A 14,995-nucleotide genomic window follows, 5' to 3' on the forward strand; every position below is an offset into this window, starting at 1 on the left:
CGGTAAGAACCAAAATGTGTGCTCATCTGCGGCTCCTGTGTGGACCACAGAACGCTGCAGTTAGGAACACCCTTCAAAATCAAGACGACATTTTCCAAAAATATTTTTTTATAGCACTTTAAATAATTTACAAAAAGCTACAAAAATCATATTTACCAGGACACATCTGTTAAATAAACCTCATGTTATTGTACACATGTACAGAGCTATGTACAGGACTCTGGCTGCCACTCTCCTGTGCACACGGCTCTCCACAAGGGGACAGGGCCAGGCTGCGCGTCATAGCTTGAGGACTCTGTCCTTCACCACTGAGCCACCGTCCTCCAGGGAGCTGTCACTACATTCACTGGTATCGCTGCCCAGCATCTCCTGGTCCTGGTCATCCCTGTTCACCACCCTGTGAGCATACCTCAGGTCCAGGATGCCTTCCTCTGAGCCAAGTTCCTCTTGTCCTGCAAACCGAGCCCTGCCCAGGCTTTCCAACTTGGCCAGTGCCCACTGTCCTTCTTCAAGAGCAAGTGTGGGCTTCCAAATATGGGGGCTGTGACCGGCCTGGGTCTCTCTGAAGGCTGAGAAGGACGGGCCCTGCAGAGACAGGCCTAGGTGGGGACTGAAGAGGCCGGGCTGCTGGCCTTCCCTGGGGACGCTCTCCCAAAGTGGAACAGCTGGGTGGACAGCAGGGGAGAGAAGCCTGGAAAGGAGAGCTTCTTCCTGGGGTCCAACATGAAGCTGTGTGGTACCCTGGCCTGCCCCTGGGTCTACTTCTCTTTCTCACCCCTGAGGTCCCCCATCCATGCTGAACTCCAACCTTCTGAATTCAGTGACCATGGGCTGGGCAGCTGGCTGTGGTGGACAAGGTCACTCCAGGGGAGGGCCAGCTCAGCCTGGGGTCCCGGGTGGGGGACAGCAAGCTCCGGCTCCCATAGTTGACGTGAAAGTTTCCTCTGGAGCTTCTGGTTTCGGCTCCTGCTGTGGCACAGCTGGGCAGCTGACCAAAAGCACTTTCTGTGGCTGCGGGCTCAGCACAGGGCGAGCGCTGTTCTTTGTGAACATAGACATTTCTCTTACTCACTGGACACCCTTTGGCAGAGGGGTTCCCACTGGCACTCCTGGGCAGTGTGGGCTCACATCCCTGCAGCAGCGGGGTGGTGGGAAGTGTGCTCTGTGTGGGCTGTGCCCTTCCTGCCGGAGATGAAGAGGCTGGGGCTCACGGTCCCCCAGCTTTCTCTGTGCCCCTTAGTCCTTCAGCCAGTGGAGGCTATCCCTGGCCCTCTGCTCCATGTGCACACGCCAGGCTGCAGAGCCGGGGGCCAGCTCCTTCCTGCAGGGCTCCTCCGGCAGGGCTGGGCCCCCTCCTTGAACTGCTGAACTGCTCACGGACTCCTTAGCCTTTTCTGCCCAAAACTTTCTAATCTCCAGTTCGATGCTGCCGTCACTGTCCATTGAACGCCGTCAGATAGGGAGCTGGGGGCAGGGCACGCATGGTCACGGGCTCCTGTTTCCTTGGAGAATGGGGTCCCTTCAGGTGTCTCCTCCTGGACTGGAGATCTGGGGCTGCGTCCTGGCCCCCCAGCTTCCTCCCCTCTGCTGTACCACTGAAGGCACCTGGCGGTCATCTCCCAGGCATGCCCTTCTGTCCCTTCTGGACATGGACAAGCAGCTCCTCAGCACCCAAGGGCCTCTGTCCTTCCAGGCTCTCGGGAGGCCTCCCAGTGTGTGCACCAATTGTGTCTCAGGGGTGCTGAACCTGATCTTCTTCCTGCAGGCTGCCGGGGGATCCCTGCACCTCTTCTTGAGCTTCCACTTGGATCCCAGCAGGTTCTTGATGGCCGTGTCGAGGTCCTCGTCACTGTCCAGTGAGCTGCTCTTGTCATCGGAGCTTTCTCTCACCAACGCTCCTTCCTTCTTCTGCCTTCCCCTGTAACCCAAGGCCTTGCGACATGCAAATGTCACTGAGCATGAAAGGCCTGGAGGGGACAGGCTGGCTTCTGGCCTGGCACTCCCTGCCTGGGGCCTCACCCACGTTTCCCTGGCTGGATGGGTCCTGCCCGCTGTGGCCAGGCTGAGCTTGCCCCTGGCGCAGTCGCCATCCTGGGCACTTTCTTTCATCTCCCTTGGTTTTTGGGGGGTGGACAACATCACAGAACCTCTGCGTTTTCTTCTGCAGCTCAGTGGCAGGTCTGGGGTTTTAGAGAGGGGCCTTGGGGACACCGGTCTGGCTGCTGGGGCTAGGTGGGGAGAGTGGGCCTGGGGTGGGCTGTGAGCAGCTTTCGGCTCTGGCCAGCAGACTTCCTAACTGTGCCTTCAGAGCCAAAAACTTCTGGATCTCCTGCTCTATGCTGTCGTCATTGTCCACGGAGCTGCTGTCCCCATCAGAGTTGGAAGGCACATTGGAGGAGCAGAAACGTGGGCCCACAGATGCGGCCCACTGCCTAGCCCTCCACAGGCGCCCGGCAGGATGGTGTTGGAGATATCCAGGATCGCTTCAGCGCGTGGCCAGAGGCCCATTCCCAAAGCCCACTGCTGGAGGTACGGCAGCCCTGGCATCCCTTGGTGGCTTTGAATCCATTACCTTTAAATTCAGTCTTACATAAAGTCTCAGTATATAAGAAAAATGTAGATAATTTTTTTTAAGCCAGAATATAGCATGAGCAACCTCTAGTCCAATTCTTAATATAATCCTCACTCTGGTTTGCAACCTCATGAGCACAGACTTTATTGTATGCATTCTGATCTTCTGAGCTCCCACCAGAATCAAACATTAAACTCTGCTTACAAATTCTAAGCATTCTCTAGTCTAAATAGCCAAACCTTTTTAATATCCTTCTGCCAATAATCTCCAAAGGCTCAAAAACACATGGTCAGGAGTTAGGGCAATGACTCCACCTCTGAGTACCAATTAGATCTGTGTTAGTCATCTTTTAGTCACTGTGACCAAAATACCTGACAAAAGCAACTTCGAGGAGGAAATATTTATTTTGAACTCAGGGTTTTGGAGTTTCCTTCCATGGTCAGGTGGCTCCATTGCTCTAGGCCAGAGGTGATGTAGAACATCACAGCAGAAGGGCATGTAAGAGGATAACTGCTCAGTTCATGACTGCTGGGGAGTAGAGATAGAAAGGGAAACAATGCAGGAAAGATAAAACCTTCCAGGGCATGCCCCTAGTGACCCACCTTCTCCAACCATGCCCCACATGCCCATAGTTACCACTCAGTCAGTCCATTCAAACCACACGTACTGATTAGGTTACAGTTCTCATGATAGAATAATTTCACATTTGGATATTCCTGCATTAACACAGGAGCTTTTGGATGATACATCATCCAAACAATGACAATTTTCTTCTATTTTATGTTTATATATATATTTTCCCCCCTATCTAATAAATGCTTAATAAATGATTGCTGGCTTGAAGGCTAGAAGCCATAGGAGAAATAATACTAACTTCAGAAAGAATGACAGGTTCTGTTTTGGATAACTAATTGCCTACGTTTGGAAAACTACCTCATTGGGCCTCAGTTTTGTCATTTTTAAAATCAAAATGTTTTAAAAGAATGCTCTCTAAGGTGCTTCCTTAACAAACCACTAATTTTATATCTGTGTCTCTGAAAGATGTTCCCCACAGATACCTTTACTTTAATTTTTTTAAAGTACTTTAGTATTTAAGAGCATGTGTTTTAAAGTCAGATTGTGGTTTCATTCCACTTATCCTTGAGTAGTTAATCCTCAGTTATCTCATGAAATGAAATTGAGTAATATTAACACCATAGTTTTATCCTAACTGTGAAATAAAATAAAATGTATTAAGCCTTGAGCATAGAGCTTGTGCTTAATAGTTTTGTTATCTATGACTAGGATCAAGCTCATTAATTCTTTGAGAAATAGAGTTTAAAACATAGAAGTATAAAAACTTAGTGTGTTTTCATAACTATGAACACTTTTTTTCTGGAAACATTTGGGATGTACTGCTGATGGATTTGTAATTGTAGTTGTAATAGGCCATTCTCTCTCTCTCTGTATATATATATATATATATATATATATATATATATATATATATATATATATAAATTTTCTTCTAGTATTAAAGTTCTTCACCCAGGTTCATAGACCTTTCCTCTATAGTAAAGGGGTCTGTGAACTTGTACTTGCATGAAAAAATTAAAATTTATGAATATTGCTGGGTGATGCCTGTAATCTCAGCAGCTCAGGAGTCTGAGGTAGAAGGATGCTAAGTTCAAAGCCAGCCTCAGCAACTTAGCAAATTTTAAGCAGCTTAGTGAGACTCTGTCTCAAAATAAAGTTTAAAAAGGGATGGGGATGTGGCTCAGTGGTTAAGTGCCCTGAGGTTCAATTCCTGGTTCAAAAAAGAAAAATTATAAACATTAGTGTTTTTGTTGAGAATAAGATCCCTCCAGCAGGCCTTATTTGGCTCTATTTCTGATGTTGCTATTTGTTTAAATTTTATGATCAAAATTTATATTCTAACTTTGAAGTTGTTAGAATTTATTTTAAATGCTTTAACTCCCTAGATTCATTTTATCTCATTTGTACTTCCAGGATATTTCTTATAGACTCAGGCCAGAGAAAGGTAACAGTAGGAAAGAAGTTAAAAGAGCACAAATAAAATAGAATCCAGAGGTTTAGAGTAAGAAGAGATAATTATACATAATTCTGTCTTGAAAAATTAGAAATAGTAAACTGTGAGAGATTTTACAACTTAAGATCATTTTGTTTTATCTGTGAATATGCTGCCAGGCTTACTTTCATTACTTTAAAAATTCCAGGTAATCCTGAAGTTTTGTGTGCTATGTTGATGTGGTTGATTTTATTTATTTATTCATTCATTTATGGAAGGTTCATTGATTCATTCATTCATTGTATGTCAGATTACTTTTCTTATGCCAGACTTTTTAGAAACTATTTCTATGGTATCATTTTGCTACAGACTTAACTTCTATGACTCTTTAGTTTAAACACACCACTGTTTTAGAGTAGAATTTTCTTTGTGGCTTTATGAAGATAGATAGACATATAGGCCAACAGATACATAGATATAGATTGAACTTCTCTTTGGAAGGTTCATAGACTTCCAAATTAAACAACTTTTTATGACATTGTAAGAGGAGTTTCAGAACAATTTCTTGAATCATGAACCAGAAAAACATCTGATTTATGATACATCTACTGTAGGCTAGATTGGCAAGTATTTACTCAAAACAACATTTACTCTATTGAAAAATTTAAACATTTTCCAAAACACATGCTTGTAGATATTGCTGTGACCTGCATGGTAAGTGAACAGTTCTCCAAATGCAGGTGGTGGGTGGATTAAGAAAATAAGAAATTATAAGAAAAAAAGACAAAAACTCAATTATAGGTGAAAAGTGGGACTCAGTGGGTGAATTAGCCCTGGTGGAGTGTGCTTCAACAATGAGCAAGGCTGTACTTTTTATATAGGTTTTAAACATGAAAAAGGATTCACTGTGAAAAGGCTTCTTGAGGTAAACAGGAGGAAGTTGTGAGTAAAACAGCTTAGTTGGGGCTTTTCAGTTTAGGCCCATCTGTTCTACCTCTGGGCAGCTGGGATTAAAAAAAAAAAAAAAGACTTTTGAACTAGCAAATTCCATGACAAGCATGGAATTCTCCCTATCAACAGGAATCACCTGCAGATGGATGTTTCTCTCAGTGCCTTTACACTGGGAAGATTCCCAGGAAAGACATATCACTGGGAATACATAGTTCAAAACAATTACTCTTTCACAGCTCCAGACACAGATACATAAAGATAAATCTGAAAATACAGGTGAAAAAAGGCCAGAAATTCTCATCTTTTTATCAAGAGTGTCAATGTTAAAATATTGGTTAATGTCTCTTTTTTTTTCTTTCCTGTGTGCATCACCCTCTGAAAGAACTGGCAGTCAGCTCTAAGTTTCTTCAGGTGGGTCACTGTTTGAAGACAGACACTTCTTTTGTTTGTATGCACAGAAGTGAATATTGCCAAAAAAGCCAGGTCCCATGTGGGAGCGATCTTCTGAGCAAGTATGTAACTTGTCTTGGTGGTGGGTATTCTTTGTTTTCCTGAGGGACATTAAGTTCTTTCTTTATCTGAAAATTCTATTATTTGGATGTCTCTCCAGTATTAGGCTTAATTTGTTTCCTTCTTTTTCATTTATTATCTCTCTTTCATCCCTCTTTCATCTCCTAGTTCACTTGGAAATTTCCATAAATTCATAATTCAACATACTTGTTTTATTTATATTTTTTTGATTATTATATTTTCAGTTTCAAAGAGTGTGTTCTTAACCTCTGATGATTCCCTTTTTACATCAACTTATTCCCTTTCTTTCTTTTTTTTTTTTTTTTTTTTTTTGCATAACAGGAATTGATCCCTGGCCTCTCTTATTTCTGAGAAGTCTGTCATAATATTTTTTGTTTCTCTGTCTATTTTTAATATTGTCTTGGTTTCTTGGGCTTTCAATAATCTGATCATGATAAACTAGTTATGAGTTTTTGTTGTTTTTTTGTGATGCTGGTGTTGGCAAACGTTAGGCAAGTGCTCTACCACTAAATTACATTATGATTTATTATTTATTTATTTTATTTATTCTAATTGAGCTTCCTGAATTTCTTGGAACTTTGAGTTGACATTTTATTATAATTGAAAAACTGTTGCCCAGTATCTCTTCTAATAGTCCTTTGTCCTGTTCTGTCTCCATTATGTTTGGAAATTCCAGCAGATACATTAGAGCATTTTCTATTTTGCACACATTTATACATTTTATTTCTACTTTCCTTTGTGTTTCAGTTAGAATAGTGTCTACTTTCTCTTAGGGTTTATTAATCCTTTCTTTTTCAGTTAAGTCTGTCAAATGTTTTTTAGTTTATTTTTATGTTTTTATTAGTGCATTATAGTTATAGATAATAATGAGGTTCATTTTGACATATTCATAAATGCATTGATATCAAATGGCTTTTACATTTTTAATACTTTTTAGTATTTCATTGGATTCATTTTCATGAATATTTTCATTAGAATAGTCACAATTTGAACTTATCTACAGATTCTTGCATCTGGATTATTTGAGTAGGTTCCTATTGACTGATGACTTTTCTCTTGATTTGGGAGGACATCTACCAAATAGTACTCTCTATTGCATATCAAGATTTGAATATTTAGTTGAAATTTAGTGTTTTTATTAAACCCTCATCTCTTCTTACTTTCTTTTATAACTTTTTTAAAAAGTATTTAAGACATATGAGAAGGTATACAGAATAAAACAATGGACCCCCATAGCCCTCCACAGCCACAGGGCTGAGGTTGCTAAAGATGGTGCATAGAATCTCATTTTGGTAGTAGCTGAATTTACAATCTAAGATGACCTCTCAGCCTCATAGTGTGTTTAAGTGAGGGCACTGATTAGGAAAGGATGGTGTCCTGTAAGTTGGGGAAAGATTGTGTTGGAAAACTCTGATTAATCTGGGGACATGAAGTTTATATTCTGATGAATCTTCTTTGCCAGGGGAAGAGATCTTCACACACTCAACATAAGAGATCTCTCCACATCCAGTGAAAGTGACCGCTCATTCCCAATGTATTGCCTTTCCCACCCCCATCCATGGGCATTAATCCTGTATTGTCTGAGGAAACCATAATGGCATCCTTTGAGGCAGTTTCTATGCAAGATAAAGCTAATCCTCTCCCCTCTACTCTCTTTTCCTTCTAGACCTATAACTTGATTCAAGTCCCAGCAGCAGTTTTCTAAAAAGTGAAATATAAGTTTTAGCCTATGAGGAGGTATACTGTACTCCAAAAGAATGACTTGAATTTTCTAATTTATATAGACAGAAATCCAGTTATAGAAATGGATGCTGTAAGTCTGGTGTCAGATGGAAGCAACATAAAGTTGGATCAGACTGAATTCATTGCCGAGGTTCAGCATTGAATGTAGTAGCTGGGGTAGTTAGAAAGGACAATAATGTTTGATTGGTTGGCTGAAATATTGATGGACAGGTTATTCACAGAGAGTGAATTGGAAATAACAGACCAGTCTCAGTTCAAGGTTTAATGTAGAGTGAGGGAGTCAAAGGCCTGGAGAGATGGAATGTTAGAGCGAATTTGTCCTTTAAGACCTAGTCACTCACACTGAGAGGGCACAGGAAACACATTTGGCCAAGACTGTGAAAAGTAAGTTTGTGAGAGGAACACTGGTTTAAGAGTGTTACCAAAAGATAACAAAGTTACAAGTGACCAATAAAAATACAACACAGGTTCTCTGATCTCTGACTCTAAAACCTTTTAAACTTTTCTTATTATACAACATTTTCCTTATGAATTTTGAGCTTTGAAATAAGAAATTTAATGTAGTGTTCTAAGAATTTGCAAGAAAGTGGTGATGAGGAAAAAATGTTACCCTCCCCCAAAAAAAGGAAGAAAGGAAAGAAAAAGAAAGAAAAACAGAGAAAATCTTAAGGACAATTTTTTTTTATACACAGGTTTTTATAGTCCAGAATATGTCATTTAGATCATCGAGAAAAGGCCAACTATTTTTTCCTCCTCAGGTTCATGAGGTTAAGAGACTTCAGAAGGGAGAGCAGTTATGTATACTTCTCAGAGAAGTATACATAACCCAAAGAACATAAAAATAAAAAGCCCTCAATGCCACATTCCTATTTTAAAATGCCTATGGGAACCATGGCAAATAGCAACTTCATTGGTTTTTAGCCATTCCAAATTTTCATTAAAAATGACATAATGCTTTTGAAGCTCCCAAGTTGTCCAACTTTTACTATTCCAGAGGGCAATCAAGCTTCTGTCAGGGTCATAAAGGACTCTATAGGAAGGAAGGAAAATCTAGGACATTAAGGATGTTTTAAGCAATTAACTGTGCAATTACAAGTGTCATTATAAGAGGCAAGCAGATACTTTACTTCTGTTATGGATCTGATGGGAGGTGTCTCCCCAGAAACTCCTGGTCTAATTCAGGAATATAAGAGGTGAGATGATTGGATTGAGAGCTGTAATCTAATCAGCCCACCCTAGTTTGAATGGATGAACTGGGTGGTAAATGTTGGAGCATGGTTGGAGGAGGTGGGTCATTAGAGGTGTGCCCTAGAAGCATTCATCTTCTCTGTGGCTCCATCTCCTTCCTCTCTGTGTTTCCTGGCTGCCAGGAACAGAACAGCTTCCCTTTGCCACAGCCTTCTGCCATGATGTTCTGACCCACCTTGGGCCAAGAGCAATGGAGTCATCCAACTATGGACAAAAATCTCTGAAACTATGAGCTCAAAATAAACTTTTCCTCCACTAAGTTGTTCTTGTCAGGTATGTTGGTCACAGTGATGAAAAACTGACTAACGTAAGTACATAAAATAAGACAATGTAATGGTGGAAGTTGAGATTTGGAGATGCTACTTTGCCAGCTTTGAATACAGAATATGCCAAAGTCTGGGCTTGGCACTGAATCACGAGCCACCACACACTTGTAGATTCAAACAGCAATTCTTTATTCCCGAACTCACACTGGCCTCCACACAGGTCCAGGGGCAATCTAAAATCTGCCCGCACAATTCACCTACTCCACGAGGCTTTTTTCCAAATCCCATTTGAATCTCACGAGAACTCAACGGGAACAAACAGCAGGAACACCCTAATCCCAGCAGCAATAATCTTCAACCTCCAACTTCCCTAAAACCCCTATTGTCTTAAACCGGGAACACCCTAAACCCAAGGACCGGGATACTTCCTCAAACCTGCAGGATACAGCTTAAACCTGGATCCACCCTCGATCACCTTGAGCAGGGTCATCTTTCTCAAACACACATGCAAGGTCACAGCAAATTTCCAAGGCAAGTCCATTTAACATGGGGTATGCTGGCAAGGAAATATCGATGCGTCATTCCTACTTGGCAATGGCCCTCGGCAAGAATAAAAGGCTATGAGCCCAGAAAAGTGCCCCTGAAAGCTGGAAAAGTTCAGGAAGCAGATTCTCTCCTATGGACTCTAGCATGGCCTTGCTGATACCCAGGTTTCAGCTGATTTTGAAGCTGACATTGGACTTCTAATTAGAATTATTGTTAGTGTTGTTCTAAGCCACCAAGTTTGTGGAATTTGTTACAACATCCATAGAAAGACCATACATACTTGATTTTACTTTTCTCTATCTTTCTGTGCACATGTAAGATAATAGCTGTTGCAATCATTCACAAATATGCATATATATTCAATTATGTATATATTCCACATATAGAGATATATGTTGAATATATTGGTGTATATTAAATTTGTGTGAAAACATGTTCAAAATTATCTGATTCAAAATCCAAATTCCTGCAAGGAAGGTATGATTGGTCTAATTGTAGTGTTCACTCCTGATTCACTTATTTATGAAAAGAATGAGTTAGCAAGAAGTCATATCTCCCTGTGTCCACAAAGCTTCTGAGAAGGTATTGTGAGGGGGCTTTTTACGAAGTATGTGGAAACACGAGAAAGACAAAAGACATCTCTAGGAGCAAAAATAGTCCTGAGTAGCATGGTCACTGACTATCTGGTTATATGGACAAAGATGGGAGCTTTCAGAGTTGGCTTGGAATCTCCTATAGAAGAGCATAGAAAGGGTGCTACCTGAAAAATGGATTTAGGATATTATAAGAAATCACAGTGTATCATAAGATAATATAGTGAACAAATGTTTAAAGATCAAAAATAAAAAAAAAAACAATGACTCTAAGAATTAAGTAGTCACATCATTTTCTGGAAATTGGGGAGAGGATAATGAATAAGGGGAGGTACATTTGATCAGTGCATGCTATATGCATGTATGAAAATATCACGTTGAATCTCATTAATATGTATAATTGATACATGTTAATATATATTTTTTAAAAAAACTAAATTTAGTAAATTGAGAAATGAGTTTACAATAACCTTCAATAATAGTGAACAATGAAACATCAATTAGAAGTAAAATGTTAAATTGTTTATATTTGAGTAGCTTTGTCAAGTCAAAAGACACCATAAATAATGTTAAAAGCCAAGGAATAGCTGAGAAAAGATAGTTGCAAGTAATATTACCGTTAGTATTAGTTTTTAATACATAAGAAGAACAGCAAACCAATAAGAAATATTTAAAAGATACCTTAGAAAAATAGCCAAATAGTGCTTCACAAAAGAGGAAGTCCAGATGCTCAATAATTGAACGAAAAGGTGAGCAAACTCAATAATTCAAACAATCAAAGATCAAAAGTGTTTGCAATGGCAAAGAAAAACATCTTACTTACTGCTGGCAGGAGAGTAAATTGGTGCAATCATTTTTGAGATGATTTTGACAATATTGAGGCAACTTCAAAATAAAGATGTTCTCTGATGGAGCAATTATAGTCCCAGTTAAATACAGAACAGTAGTACATTGACAAAGGAAACTATGTATAAGAATATTTAGTGTAACATTGTAACAAAATGAAAGGAAATGAGTAAATGTCCATCAACAATAGTATGAATATTTTACTTTTTACATCTACTTTGGAACGCCTAATAGTTTAAGTGAATTATATAGAACTAAACTCATTTAAGTCTTATATAGAACTAAACTCAAGAGTTGATGAATGAAGAAAATTCCAAAAAGTGATGTGTATGTTATGATATTTAATAATTTTCATAAATTTGAAAAGCTAGTCCCTATAATTTTTATAGATTCATTGAAATGAAAATGTTAAGATTATTTTGATCATTTTATATTGTGCATTATTATTATTATAAAAGTGTGTTATTATGGGAAACAAGGGAGGAAATGAGATTAGGAATATATTTATAAGAATATCATTTATACCTAGAAATTTAATTGAAAAACTTCTAGTAGAAATAATGGAAACAATATGGGGTGCAATGCTAACTTTTTGTTAAGAGGAGTGATGTGTACACAGGTATTTATTATATTGCTTTGTATTTTTTCTTATGTCCAAAATATTATAGGATACAATAAAAAGTAGTATATGTCATTATAAATTTTTGTGAAATATAGAGTTAACACAAGTATTATTTATTTGACATTGATTTTTATTAATAAAAATTGTAGAGAAAGCTATTTGTTTAGGAGGCTAGGGTTAAAAAACTCACTTGCTGAATCTTTTTACAGAACCCCAGCCCACTCACAGTTATTTAAGTTATGCTGAACACAAAATACAGCACACAGAAAGATACAGGTGGGTGTACACTGCAAAATATGGATCATAACATCATAGAGCCCAGGTAACACGACGAGCTTGGACATGTGATCTGTTCGCAGTGTCTTCCTTTGAACTATGGGAGTGCACACGGACGATGCTACGAGGCATCACAGTGCGTTCTGGAATCGAAATAACTTGGATGGAACTCCCAGACAGCTGTAGATCTTTGGCAGATTTTTGGATTTTCAGGCAGGTACAGCTATTTACAAACACCTTGTATTCTATGAAAGAGAGGACACCTAGGGAAAGCACAAGCAGGGGAGCAGGATAAAGGAACAATGAAGAGTCACAGAAACATTTCCCTTTATGTTGACAGAAGACCTGGATCCAAAGCCTGGTGGATCCCTGCCAACTACCCAAAGCCATCAGGTAAAAGGGAATGCTTTAGTGGAAGAGACTGAAAACACATGCATTAACAGCTTACATGCTTCTCAGCTCAAGAAAATTGAGAATTCTTTTTGAAAGAAGATGTACTTCTATCTGATTTAGGGAGAGCAATTTTCAAAGAAATTTTATGAGGAGGATCTCCTTTGAGCACCAGACACTGCTTCTCTCTTCCCTCAAACTGCTCAGGCACTACACTATATTCCCAGGGTCACTGCCCCTCTCCATACAATTGAGCATTCCAGTCTCAGCCACTCTCCTGGGTGGTGAGCATGACAGTTATCTCTTCCCTAAACTGGGGAAGGTATGAAAGATGGAAGAAAAAAATGGAGCGCAGTGAACACTTCACCCAGGCCTGGTTTCCAGCTCTTTCCTCATAGGAGCTGTCTTTAGAGAATGAGTTCAGAAGATCTTTAGTCTTGTAAAAAGCAAGGTTTGTACCTTTTGCTCCATTCCACTGTCCCATACTTTCACCCTGACCCCTACCAGGAGTAGAAGGGTTCCCTTCACTCTTTAAGGACCCCGAGGACACTCACTACAGGCTAGAAGGAGGATGATGGTGAAGTAGGCAGTGGCAGCGACCCAGGTGATCTTGAAACTAGAGAAGTACACAGTTTTACCTTTCCTTAGCATACCATCATACAGTAGAAGTGCACAGAACAGCAGGATACCTGGTGTCCAGAAAAAAAGAGAAAATGGTCTCAAATCAGAAACTTTGATTCCTTTAACTCTGCACCTGACATCCCAGCCTCCACCCTCTCCAATTGCATCTTACCCCAAGACTGGTATCAATTTAGTGTGAGATCTAATACTGCACATATCTCTAAATCAGAGAACTGGGAAGGCCAGCTGGTCAGAGACTGTACCATGGGACCTACAAACCTACTATAACGCCACACCTGTGTTAGGAGAGCTAGTTACCTGTCAAGAGACTGAAGAGGAAAATGATGAGGTAGACATATTTATTTTGAGGAATAATGTAGGTGAAAAGCAATCCCAAGATGAAGTTAGAGGTGCAGGAAGTGATTAAGACTGTTAGCATCATAATCCTGACAATTTTCAGGCCATCTGTTGGAAAGCAGAAGTTGCACTGAGAAAAGGACACATATTTCTTTTAGACTCATTTCCACCTGGGACCCGCATATCTCTAGGTAAAAAATGAGAACAGGGTAAAAGATTTGATTAAGTAACTAAGAGAGAAAGAGGAAGAGGATAAAGAGGCAGGTGTCTTTAGGCTGGAAAAAGGACTTTATAAGCTTCTTTCTCATTCCCCCCCCGCCCCCACCCCCAGAACTCATTTCTTATCAAATACCTTAGTTTACCTGTCCTTATAGTGGCAATATAACCTATATTCCTTCTTGTCAGTTACCTTCCTTTTCAAATAGCCCTTCTACTCTCATTGTTCTAACCACCCTGCTGCCACCAAGTTTTCTCAGATATTTAGCAATTAAGTCTCTAAGCTTCTAATGTTTTCTCCTAAACACCTAAGCGGTGAGATTTTAGAGTCTACCCTGAGTGTGTTGATTATGGAAGTGGGCACACACTGCAGCCTGAGGAAGTTGCTCCACAGAATACTAGGTAAGTTGATGAGATGATCAGAGTCGAGAACAATGAAATCTTCCTCTTCACCCATCAATTTTCAAAGCATAATTCTGACCTTCTGGCCAAACAGCAGTACAACACGTCATCCATGGATTGTGGATAGTCTCATTGTTCATTGTCTGGTTGTTTGTTGCCTCGTTGTTTGTGGTCTTGTTTGCTGTCTCGTTGTTTGTTGCCTCGTCTGTTGTCTTGTTTGTTGTCTGGTTGTCTGTTGTCTCATTTATTGTCTCGTTGTTTGTTGTCTCGTTTGTTGTTTTGGGGACTAACTTAATCCATTCCTCCAAAATGACTCCTACTATCAAGAAGAGTACTACCCAGGAGGACACGAGTATATTGATGGCTTGGATATGCCTCGATGACACAGGCATTATTTTGGGTGGAAATTTCTAGCTGAGACCACAACAAATATTTCAAAAGTCTCTTTGATAAGTCACAGGAGAAAAGGGAAAATCTGGACTTTTAGTGAATACTGATACATGGGCAGTGGCAGAAGCTGAAGTAGGCTGTGGAACAGAGAAGATAACTTCCTCTCTTTACCCTTCCTATATTGAGGGTGGTCTGTCGTTAGGCAACAAACTGCCACGGAATCACCTATTGGTTTGACCCTTGACCCTGGGGCCTATGAAGTAGAAGGACCAAGATGCTCAGAGGGGCTGAGAGAGCTACCAGACATAGAGGGAGATCTGATATCATACACCCCCCCCCCCACACAGAAAGAGGTGGGAGGGAGGGAGAGAGAGAGACACTGAAGGAGAGACTGAGGGAGAGAGAGATGAACAGAGG

At 40.3% G+C, this 14,995-nt stretch overlaps 1 protein-coding gene and 1 pseudogene across 1 annotated transcript; both read right to left on the reverse strand.

Moving 5' to 3' along the window:
• Positions 1-279: 279 nt before the first annotated feature.
• LOC113192579 (protein phosphatase 1 regulatory subunit 26-like) lies at positions 280-2,547 on the reverse strand (annotated as a pseudogene).
• Positions 2,548-12,235: 9,688 nt separating this feature from the next.
• On the reverse strand, positions 12,236-14,580 carry Tmem225 (transmembrane protein 225). Its single transcript, XM_026402738.2, has 4 exons — positions 14,268-14,580; positions 13,532-13,678; positions 13,147-13,281; positions 12,236-12,465 (listed from the first exon to the last, which is right to left on the reverse strand). The coding sequence occupies exons 1-4, from the start codon at positions 14,578-14,580 to the stop codon at positions 12,236-12,238; spliced, it is 825 nt and encodes a 274-aa protein (XP_026258523.2).
• Positions 14,581-14,995: the final 415 nt, after the last annotated feature.

The sequence above is a fragment of the Urocitellus parryii genome, chromosome 4, assembly GCF_045843805.1.
Source record: "Urocitellus parryii isolate mUroPar1 chromosome 4, mUroPar1.hap1, whole genome shotgun sequence".
Classification (NCBI taxonomy): Eukaryota; Metazoa; Chordata; class Mammalia; order Rodentia; family Sciuridae; genus Urocitellus; species Urocitellus parryii.

Bases quoted from the DNA above. Each gene is read 5' to 3' on its own strand.
- Tmem225 (XM_026402738.2), bottom strand. From the start codon at position 14,580: ATGCCTGTGTCATCGAGGCATATCCAAGCCATCAATATACTCGTGTCC. The intron at 13,282-13,531 runs GTAACTAGCTCT...TCTGGACACCAG, and splicing joins CCTCTTCAGTCTCTTGACAG to GTATCCTGCTGTTCTGTGCA. The intron at 12,466-13,146 runs GTGAGTGTCCTC...TGCTTTCCCTAG, and splicing joins CATCCTCCTTCTAGCCTGTA to GTGTCCTCTCTTTCATAGAA.